The 11,913-nt window shown below is 32.4% G+C and overlaps 1 protein-coding gene and 1 long non-coding RNA gene across 2 annotated transcripts; both read left to right on the top strand.

The window, feature by feature from the left end:
• Positions 1-976: 976 nt before the first annotated feature.
• LOC101221145 (nuclear pore complex protein NUP50A) lies at positions 977-5,461 on the top strand. The gene is made up of 2 exons (XM_011661256.2): positions 977-1,128; positions 3,598-5,461. The coding sequence occupies exon 2, from the start codon at positions 3,664-3,666 to the stop codon at positions 5,062-5,064; it is 1,401 nt and encodes a 466-aa protein (XP_011659558.1). The 5' UTR covers positions 977-1,128; positions 3,598-3,663; the 3' UTR covers positions 5,065-5,461.
• A 1,120-nt stretch (positions 5,462-6,581) lies between these two features.
• LOC116405231 lies at positions 6,582-9,991 on the top strand. Its single transcript, XR_004218400.1, has 4 exons — positions 6,582-6,663; positions 8,187-8,295; positions 9,270-9,320; positions 9,796-9,991. It is a non-coding gene; the product is annotated as an uncharacterized LOC116405231 (long non-coding RNA).
• The last annotated feature ends 1,922 nt before the right edge of the window (positions 9,992-11,913 follow it).

Below are 11,913 nucleotides of genomic sequence, written 5' to 3'. Positions count from 1 at the left end.
CTAGATTCTGAGACGTGCTTGTTCCTAGGAATAAAGTATTTGATTCTACTGATGTGAACCTACAGTGCAATGCATCAGTATTTTTAATAACAAAATTTATTTGGTTACAGTACACAAAAATGATTTTATTCATCATAAACATGTTTGTGGTGGAACAGTATAATAATCAAGCTTTCTGTTTTTTTCCCCTTCTATTAGTGGATGCCCAATGGCCATAAAACTCAACTGAGTGCAAGCTGAACAAAGAAAGAGAGGCATTTTAGCAAATTCAGTAGCACAAATTGAATACATTACTTAAACTTGATTCAAATTTTATGAAGAACAGAAATTCTCATGTCGCAATGATTGTTCGATTTTCTTTCTATTTTTTCATTTTTATTTTAAACGCACAACGAAAACCTTTCTTAACATTAACGTGACTTACTTGTTGACATTATTGAGCCAATGGACTTTCCACAAGAATACATAAGCCCAAAAAGGCAGCCCAACATCCAATTTATTTCGGGTAGCGTGAAAGCTCCGCAAAATCCTTCGATGCAACCGACCCGGGCCCCTACTTCTTTCTCCCAACCTCTCTCTATTTTTAGCAAATTACAGTTTAAAATTAATATCTGTCATTTTCTATACTTTTAATTAAAAGTATAATATTTGTGGATAAGCATTATAATTTCTTTGACCATAATAATATTTGTTTATTTTCATCCAACATATAAATAAATAAATAAATAAATAAATAAATATATATATTTTAACAAATTAGGTTGTTTAACTTAAAAACATTTTTAAATATAGCAAAATTGAATATAATTTCAATTCTATCATCAATAAAAGTTCTATAAATTTTAATTTATAAAATTAGAAACTAATTTCAAAGGTATGAATTTACTGGAAATCAAATCACCCGCATTTTTCTTCTTATTACGACGTCGTTTTAGCTACCTCGCTCGCCGTAAATTAATGGATAAAAAAACGTACAATTAAAAAAAATAATAACAAATAAGAAAGCCGCAAGAAGGAGAACCCAACCAAAAACCCTCCTCCATATTTCAGTCTCTCTTTTTTCTCTTTCCGAACCCTCGTTTCTCTCTCATTTCTTCTACTTCTCATACAGCTTTGCTTGCATTCTCGGTAATTCCTGCTCCATTCCCTTATTATTATTATTTTTTTAATTTTTCCATTTATGAGCACAGCAGGTTTAGATGTGTTATTCTATTCGATTTTCTCTTCTACTTTTGCTGTTTCTATTTTCTAATTTCACTGCCTCTGTGTCTCTCTGTCTGTCTGTCTTTCTGTTTCGTTGTTCTTTGAATCTTTGAATTTTTTTCTGTGTTTTAGAGTTGTGGTAGCTTTTTCTTTATAATGATAGCTGGTGGCGATGTTATTGATCTTAATTTGTGTTTGGATTGGTACACTTCAACCCCTTGCGCCCTTTTTTTGGTTTTTGGGTTTCAATTGTGGGTGAATACAAAACATAAAGAGCCAGGGAGAGTATTGGGTGATTTTATTCTGCTATAGAGAAAAGGGAAAAGGGGACGAAAGAAATGAACCCCCAAAATGGAATGTTCAATTTAGAGATTCCTTTTATTCATTTAGTTGTTGGCTTGAACTTTTTTGGATTATTATTACGTTATCTGTTATTGATCTTTGTTGTTTATTTCTTTCCGTGAACAAAGGCATTTACTGATTGGGTTTTTATTATTCATTTTTTATTATCTTGGGTATTAATAAACAGAGGCTTTATTAAGCAATTAATGTTGGTTTGATGCGGTATTGAACTTTAGGGTATTAATAAACAGAACCTTTCAAAAGATTTGGAGGTTTAAGATGCAATCCCAAGAGTTTCACCTTTTTAGTTAATTATTTGATATTGTGCGTAATCATTGCACTAATGAGTTTAGTGAATATTATGAGGTTATTAAGTGGATTGTTGAATTCTGTTGGCTGTACTACTTGACTGGATAATTCTCTTGATCTTTGAGCTTTTTTATACAATGGCTGGTGGCTAATGTATTAGTAGTCTTCTCTTCTCATCGTAGATGCAGTTTTGAATTATCAATCATGGAAACCCTTCAATCTCTTGGGCTTTTACAAGGCTATTGTTTACTGTCACTGACTGTTCACGGATGCATATTCAATGTAGCTTGGTTGTTCAATTAAATTGTGAAAGTGCTTTATTGTGTGTTGTATTATTTTTGGCTTCTTTTGACAGACGGCCATCTGTTTCTTGTTTGAGTTCTTATTTATGCTGTAACGACTGTTATATGATTTTCTGTGGTTGGAATATACATGCAGATAAATTTAAAATGAAGCGGTGGTTAAATAGTTTAGGGTGGTAACTGATCTTTTAAACTTTTTTTGTTTTTAATTCAATATCTTCTACTTCATTCTATTTACATTAAATGTCTGTGAGGCAATTTTCTATATGGTTACTATGCCTTTAGACTTGGGTTAAGACCCATCAAAAAGTTCCTGGTGCATTTATACTGTACCTGCCTGTCAGGATTCAGAGTTATATTCATCATTCAATCTAAGAATGAGGGTTGAATTGGGTTAATTTAAAATGATGAATGCTTGGTACTAGATGGTTTTGAGGATTACGTTACCCTATCTATCTCAACTCATTACCATCATTAATGTTTGCATCAACCCTTATTATCATAAAGATAGCTGTCTCTGATTAGCCTCATCTTGTGGTGCTATAGATTATCTTGAGAAGATTATGGCAGGCTATGTCAAGTATGAGGCAACGAGGGTTTCTGGTGGGTGGGAAATTGAGTAGATGGAGAAAGAGAACACAAGTGTGTTTTTTGGTGGTGTGAAGGAGGCAGAAAGATAGGGGAGAGATAGGATCTTTTTGGATATAATTACTATTTAAGAAATTGATAAAAAATAAAAAATAATGCCCCATAAGCAATATGAGGATTGAAATATTAGGGGTTGGATGACATATCAACATAATTAATATTGTAAAATTATTGAAATTTTAAATATAATAAATATGTCGAAATGTTCTATAAATATATTTGGCTCCAATGCTATTCTATTGTAGTCACTAATGATTATTTCTTTCGGCACCATATTCAACCTTTTGGCCCTGGGATTACTATTATTTATGGATCAAGGCATAGCTTATGTTGATTATTATGAATTGAGATTTATTTTAGTAGGGGTACTTAATTTTTAATAACTTTAGTTGATAAATAAGTTCCAAAATAGAAATTCCAAATATGTCAAACACAAGGACAAACAACTTCTATTCATAAGAATTTCTGAGTGATTCCTTGTAAAAGTCAAACCGAGGAATTTTTATTCTCATGTATGCTTAATATCCAGATCCAGATATCCTATTTCTTGCATCTGAGTCTCATTCAAACATCTGAAACAAATAGTCTACAAGAGATTGCTTGCTACTATCTTGCTAAAAAAGAGATTGTCTATTTGTGTAGTTCTCATCTCTTAGTTGTTAGTTTTGTTGCCGTTAATCACCCCCTTCACTTTTCTCTAGGCTTTACCTTTAAATTTTAGCTTAATCTGTTTGTGTTTGTAAGAAGTTCTTCCCTAGATCTTGTTGAGTTATAATGTTTGTGCAATTTCCAGATATATATTTTCTGCTTCTGCTTTATAGCGGAACTCCAAGCTCTTGTTGATTTGCTTGACTCTTCAATGGGGGATGCTGAAAATGCAACATCTACTAAGAAGAGGGCTGCTGGAAGGGAGCTATCACGAGATAACCCCGGGCTTGACGATGATGAAGATGTTTCTGAGCAAGAGACTGGAACTTTTAAGCGGGCTAGTGAAGAGGTGCTAGCCACAAGAAGAATTGTCAAAGTACGTCGTGGTTCAACTGCTTCTGCCCCATCTTCAAATCCTTTTGCTGGAATTCGCTTGGTACCTCCAACTGAAAATAGTGGAAGTGTTGCAGAAGTTAGACGCGATACAGAGGCAGCTGGTGAGAAAGCAGGTTCAGATGAGGCAAATGGAAAAGACATTCCCCATGAAATGACTCAAAAAGATGGGGATCATAGTGATGATCCAGTCCAATCTAAAATTGACACATCAGAGGCCAAGTCTGTTCCAAAGGTGCAGCCTGTCGATCAGAATAGCACTGTTTCAAGTGAATCTGCCATATCTAAGGTAGATGATAACCTAGTTTCTGAAAGCAATAAGATTGAAAATGAAGAACCAGTGGGAGGAGACAAGACCGGCAATGAGGAGCTTGTAAGAGACGCTGAGAAGGAATCTGAGAATGATGAATGTGCAAGTGGTAATAAGAATGAAGATGCAGATCCTGAAAGAGGTGATAAGAACGAAAGTGAAGAACCCAGTGAAGGAAATGAGATTCAAAACAAGGAAACTGGGGAACTAGAAAAAACAGAAAGTGAAGAAAACAAAGAAGACAAAAGTGAAGGAGAGCCTAGTAAGGAGGCTGCTCCTTTGAACTCATTCCAACAATTATCGAGCAGCCAGAATGCGTTCACTGGTCTTGCGGGTACTGGATTTTCGACATCTACATTCTCCTTTGGTAACATACCTAAGGATGGGGTTGGCCTAACTACTAGTTTTGGTCTCTCTAATAATGGGAGCTCCGCCCTCTTTGGTACTTCAGGGTCTTCCATTGTTTCCAAGAGTGAGAAAAGTGGCTTTCCATCAATGCAAGAGGTCGCAGTTGAAACTGGTGAAGAAAATGAAAAAGTGGTTTTCAATGCTGATTCTATATTGTTTGAGTTCATCGATGGATCATGGAAAGAACGTGGAAAGGGGGAGCTGAAAGTCAATGTCCCTACGAGTGGGATCGGCAGAGGGAGGATTCTTATGAGAGCTAGGGGAAATTACAGGTTAATTTTGAATGCAAGTCTTTACCCTGACATGAAGCTCACAAACATGGACAAGAGAGGTATCACCTTTGCCTGCATGAATAGCACCAACGATGGGAAGGTTGGTCTCTCAACATTGGGTGTGAAGTTCAAGGATGTATCCATAGTGGAGGAGTTTCGAGCAGCAGTCACCGAGCATAAAGGTAAAGCTTCTTCTACAGTTCTGAAAACGCCTGAGAATTCTCCTTAAGAACTCGACGATCTGAAAGTTACACATGGTGAAGAAAAGGTGCATATTTTCTACTCTGTAGTGGGAGCATCTATCTCGAAGGACAGCTCAAGCAAGTAGCTTTTTTTTTCTTCCGGTTCGGCGTACCATAAGCCATTATGTAGCAGAGTCATAGAATCTTACTCATTTTGTTGTAGCTGTATTTGTCATAATAGACTCCTCTTCTACGCATATCTTTTGGATGGAACATATCTTGAGGCTTGAATATGCTCCCAAACCATGGAATTGGCAGAATCTCATAATTTTCCATTTAACTTTGCGATATGAACCAGCTTTCGTGCCCTCTAAGATTGAATATTTTCTTCACATATAGAAAGGCAAAAAAGAATGAAATGGAAAAATGCTACTTCTGTTTGGACATGGGATCATGATGATATCACAAACAAGTATATACTGTCCGTTGAAAGTTGAGATTCTATAAACTGCCTTCCTGGTTTTCATCCTAGGTTTTGAGTTTTTGGTTTTTAATAGTGAAGCGTTTAACCGTTGTGTGTTGTGTCTTGTAGTTTATTAAAATTTCAATTTTGTATTTAATAAATTTAAAATTTTAAAAATGATACATAGTTGATATATTAAATATATATAAACATGAATTTTGTGTAATGTAACTTAACTAATATTTGTCAACATTTGTTGACAGTCGAGGGATTAAATAGATTTTAGGGACTAAATTTGAAGTTTAAGATTTTTATTTTTTATTGAAGTATGTAGTGTTTTCGTTTGGTTCATTTCAATCATGTTAGTTTTAAATATTTAAATTTAGTCTCCCGTGTTTTTAATAAATTTTAAAATCATTTATTTGATGTAATTGATTTTCATAAAAAGTACTAGTATGATTTTCACAATAACTACTAGGACAATCTTCATGTAATGGAAACACTAATAACCCATGAACCACAAATATAAAGTACTATTATTTTTAGGATTGATATATATAATATGGACTAAATTTGGACATCATATTTTATATTCTTGAGCGTTATTAATTTCAAACAAAGTGGCTTCTTCCAAGGTTACATTCTCAAATGATAGGCAGCCATGAGTTTTCTTTTTTTTCTTTTTCCTTTTAAAAAAATATTTTCTTGTTATTTATTTATTTATTTAATTTTATGGGAAGTTCTCTACTATTTTTAGATACCTAGGAATAGGAACGCCAAACTTTATGCCATTACATTAGTTTTAACTCTAAAGCTTTCTCAATCAATGCCAAACCAAACCCTCAATTTTCCCATGCTTGATGATGATCTTTTCTTTCTTCTTTTTTTTTTTTTTAATAAGAAGTTCATGTTTTCCACATTATTTTTATAATTTAAGAAATTTATGTAAACAAGTTTTTAATGGAAAAAATAGAACATGGGGGTTAGATTCAAACAATTCCTCGTTAAAATATATATTATGTGATAATTTTTTCTTAAGAAAAGTTGAAATATAATTTTTGTTTATATATATATATACATATGTTTTTTATTTTATTATCAAAGCCTTCTTTTGTGTGTTTTTCTCCTTATTGTCGTTCTCCACTCCTGCCCTTTCACGATTGTCTCCGTTCGTCCCTCGTCCGTAAGTTTTTGTTTTTACTTTTTTTTTTTGTGGTTTGAGGTTGGAAAAAATATTAAATATGTGTTACTCTTATGAGGTAAAATGCACAATTTTTTTTAAAAAAAATCTCCTAATAAAACGTGAGAACCATGGTTCGAATCCACTTACCCCACTTGCCATCAAATTATTTATTTATCGTCAAAATGTATGACGTGCAGGACAATTCGAAGCCACTAAATCATTACAAAATTGTAGTATCCTTCCACACAATTTTGTTTAGTTTCCTTTAGTTACAGATATCTCTCATCAGTTAAGTTGTACATATTGCGAATATAGAAAATTATTGATCAACTCCTATGTGCTCATCCTATAAAAAATGGTAAAGGACTGGGGTTTTGAAAATTAGTGAAATACTTGGCCTCTTTATGGTGTGTTTTCTAAGAGAACTCTATAACTCTTCATTTTCTTCAGGCTCTTCTCTGAACCCTGAAGTTGTTTACGTAGTCTCCTTGGCTTTCTGTCCTCCCTCCATAAATGATAATTCTATCTTTAATGTGAAGATACAAATTTTTACCTTGTTCAAGTATCAAGAGGAAACATCTTTTGAACTTTACCCTTCTTCTGACTGTGGACAATAAATAGGACCTCTCTTCTTTCAACTTTTGAATTATGTAGCTAATGGAAAGCATCTTCTGTATTGCTGTTGAATAAGTCCTTTTGGACATCTTTAGATATTTCATCTTGTGGAGGCTGAAATTAGGAAGCATCTGATAATGTTATGTTTGGTTTATCTTTTGGTGTAATCGTGTGTATTTACTCTTTTAACTTTATTCTATGGGCATCCTTGTGGAGATATTTACAAGATTTGCCTTTTGGTCTGTGCCATGTTCCTTAAACTTCTTTGATTGTTTTGTTCATTGCATTTTTAACGGAAAGAAGGGACTTATAAGGAGAAGAAATTCAATGCAATTTGCCACTTTTTTGGTTACCAGGCTTGGGGATCTTTACCTTCAAAATTTGATTGCGACTATGCCTTCATATGTGATAATTAGTAGTCTTGGAATCTCACAAGCGTTTCTGGGCATTATCAAACGGGCTACCTACAATTCACACTGTTCTTTTAAGAGATTCTTTTTTTTTTTTTAACGGTGCTGAAGGTCATGTTATAAATTAATCTTCTTTCAAAATAATACATATTACTAACATGCGAAAGAAACACGTGAACCACATGACTCAATCAACATTATAATTCCCTAATTTCTGCATTGCAATTTTTTTCATCTTTTTCAATGGTTAAATTTGTAGCAGAGGATACTTGACTTGTCAACTGTGGCACTTGAAAAATGATATCCTTTGTTGAGTCGTATCTGAAAATTCGACAATATAATTTTGGATCCATGCTGAAACTGTTACTACCACATGATTTGTATAAATTGTCCAATAAAACGGTGTATTACTCAAGTTATAATAATACTAGGTTCTTTCCATTATGTTTTTTCTAATACTATATATTCTCAGGTGCATCGCTCTTTTCCTTTTAACAGGTCAAAATTTGGTGCACAAGACATTAGGGAATTACTTACTAACTTCAAATTGATTACTTTAGGCTCCTCCATCTTGGACCTTGGTTGTGCTCCTGATGCCTCGCTTCAGGTCTCATTTCTCCACCCCTCACCTCCATTCCCCTAACTTTTCATTTCACACATATGGCTTGGAATGTGACATTTTATATGGGTATTGTTTTGGAATGCCTTTTTTTACTAGATGGATTATATTTCCTGCAATCATTAAGGTTAAGGATGATTTGTAGGAATTAAGGTTAAGGATGTGGCAAACTGAATCCACATTATTTGTTTGGAGGATTTATTTAACAACTATTCAATTATCAACTATTTACTCAAAACTAATAATAATTGTGGGTTTAATTTTTAGACTCTTTGAATATAGATCACACACTATTTCAACAAAAACAAATCATGTTATATTGATAAGAATTAGATCTAGCTTCTGGAATCTATTAGTAATAGACCATATCGGTCATAAGAGTTTTGTAGTGTTTCTTGATTGAGTTATGGAGTGTTTATTGGAAGCTATTCAGTTCTGTAGTGTTCCTTGATTGCTTTGTTCTTGATCATCTTTTCGTTTGCTAGGTTTGATTTTTTTTGTGATCTACTATCTTTTAGTTATGAACTAAAACTTGGTTTGATGTACTAGAATTTAATTGACTTTATATTTGAAAATACATTAGGAATGTCCATCTTACTAACCCTTTAAATGATTTTTTATAGTTATGCACAAGCTACGGGTAATTCACACCGATGGGAAGCCAAAGAAGTCTTCTTGTTTCCTTAGAGTTCATCAGAGTTCTAGATCATAAGATATTTATGTTGTTTTTTTCAATGAATTAGTTTTTCATTTGGTCATTTATTACTTTATAACCAGGCTGAAATTTATTACTTTATAACTAGCTAGGCTGAGGAAATTCTTGGGAAGAAAATGAAGGTTTTGTTTCTTTATTCACTATAGTGTTTGGAATTCAAAGCGTATATTAATTGTCTTTTAGAGAAAAGATTGTGATCACATTAATTTCGCAAACTAAGCTTCTATTGTTTGTATGATTTTCATAGGAAACTAATGCAAACTTCGATGAAGTGGTGGTTGTTGCTAAAGAGCTTCAGGTAAATTTATTTCTTGTATATTATTTCTTGTAAGTTTGAAACAGTCATATACTTTTCAGTTTGAGCTCTTCAAACAACTAAAAATTTCATGCATTTTCCTTTTTCTTTGCTACATGATGAAGATCGAGCTCTTTAGTTTCTTGTTCTTGATATTCTTGTTTACTAGCTTAAAATTGAAGTTTGGTTTCACTGTTAAGTTTCCACAAGAGTGCTAATTTTCCACTCTTTCTTAAGCTCCTGATTAACTTTACTTACAGGGCATGTTATTTTTGCTTTGGAGAAGGTTCCACTTTTTTTAGTATAATGTACTTTTGTTAGTTCTCTCTCTTCTTGCCACTTTTAAATTGGAACTAGCAGTTTTGGACGTTTATTACTTTCATTCTGCTGTATTTCTGTGCCAAATTACATGAATTTATGATGTACTTCTGTTGTTGAAGTTTGTATACCTAAACGATTGATTAAATATTGTTTGTAGAATGATTGAAGTCATATTGGGTTGAAAGCTAAGCGATTGTGTAGATAGCCAAACAATTGTTGAAGGTTGAAGATTGAGAATGCGTTTAGGATTTCCTTATTTAAGTCTTGTATTAAGATCTTGTTTCATGTAATTGTTGTAGAATGTGTATATAAACACAATATTAAGATTTCATTATGTATATACATATGTAAAAGAGAAATATTATAGTTTATAAAATAATATTATTTTATTTATTTGTTGGCATAAGAAAAATTATTTATCGATCCATGATGTCGGTTTTTAACTATTTGGCGAAATAAAAAAATGGACAATAATACAATAATTTAATAAAAATAAATTTGTAAAAATGGACCTTGAAACAAAACTTAAACCGACATTGTTGGGCTCTTCAATGTCAGTTTTAATACCACTCAAAATGAGGCCACCCAATAGTTAGATGTGAATTTTTGAGACTTTGAACGTTGTTCTAAATTGGGTCCTTTCTTCGTAGGCTATAGGATTGGCCCATTTTCAAATGTTTTGGGACGAAAATAAAAATAGACTCCCAGACATATTTTTTTCGGCATTAATGGGCAAAAAACTTTAATACCACTCAAAATGAGGTTACCCTGTAGTTAGATGTGAATTTTCGAGACCTTTGACATCGTTCTAAATTGGGTCCTTTCTCCGTAGGCTATAAGATTGGTCATTTTTCCAACGTTTTAGGACGAAAATAAAAATTGACTCCTAGACATATTTTTTGGCCTTTATGGGCAAAAAAACTTTAATACCACTCAAAATGAGGCTACCTAGTAGTTAGATGTGAATTTTCGAGACCTTTGATATCGTTCTAAATTGGGTCCTTTTTTCGTAGGCTATAACATTGACCATTTTTCCAACGTTTTGGGATGAAAATAAAAACTAACTCCCAGGTATATTTTTTTCATCCTTTATGGGCAAAAAACTTTAATATCACTCAAGATGAGGGCACCCAGTAGTTAGATGTGAATTTTCGAGACCTTTAACGTCGTTCTAAATTGGGTCATTTCTTCATAGGCTATAACATTGGCCATTTTTTCAACGTTTTGGGACGAAAATAAAAATCGACTCCCGGACATATTTTTTTCGGCCTTAAACATACCCTTAAGTTATCTTTACATTTTCAACTGATTTTTTTTAGTAGTAAATATAACAAATAGAGACACATATACAGTTCACATTAATGATAACCTAGACCACATCAATTAAAAGAAGTATATTTTGCTATATTTGTTTAAAATATTACTACCCACCTAAATTATTAAACTTAAAAGTGATATTTATTGCAATTATTTATTTGAGAGGAAAACATAATCCTTCACCTAATTAGTTGAGTTATCTTTCGACAATTTTTTTTTATTAATATAAAACACAATAAAACGGACATAACTCAACTGATATATAATATGTAATATGTGTTAGTATTCATGAGGTTCACGATTTGTACCAATATACTCTATTGACAAACCCAAATAGATTTGAAGAAATGTATATATGAGAGGGAGATATATAGATCAAGTATGCATGCACATTTCAACTACTTCCTTGACAAACGACCAAAATAGATTTTGTATAATATTTTAATAAAAAAAGGGTAATTGTAATGGTTAACCATTTAAGGATATAACAACATTTAAAAAAAAATTACAAATATAGCAAAACTATTGTTGATAGACTTGTATCATTGATAGACTTGTATCGCTGATAGACTTGTTATGGTCTATCAATGATATACCAATATTTACAATATAGTCTATCGGTGATAGACTTCTATCATTGATTGAATTTGACAAATTTTGTTATTTATGTAAATTTTTAAGATTTTGTTATATACTTAATTATTTTGAATCTAATTGCTAAATTTGTAACTATCATATAAAAAAAATTAACTCCGTCTTTTTTTAGGAAGTAATGACTATATTTTGTTGGTGTAGGTAATCTTATTGTTGGTGTAGGTGATCAAAGATTACTACTTTTTAAGTTTATTAAGGTTACATAGATTAATTCTTTTAGGATTTTAACCGAATAAATAATGTATATGATATTGAGATTATTAATTATATATCTCTTACTCACACCACCACCTCAAACACACAC

The sequence above is a fragment of the Cucumis sativus genome, chromosome 7, assembly GCF_000004075.3.
Source record: "Cucumis sativus cultivar 9930 chromosome 7, Cucumber_9930_V3, whole genome shotgun sequence".
Classification (NCBI taxonomy): Eukaryota; Viridiplantae; Streptophyta; class Magnoliopsida; order Cucurbitales; family Cucurbitaceae; genus Cucumis; species Cucumis sativus.
The sequence above is the reverse complement of the archived record's forward strand: the minus strand, read 5'-3'. Positions and strand labels throughout refer to the sequence as shown.

What these genes read in the sequence shown, in the direction of transcription:
- LOC101221145 (XM_011661256.2), top strand. Translation starts at nt 3,664, where the DNA reads ATGGGGGATGCTGAAAATGCAACATCTACTAAGAAGAGGGCTGCTGGA.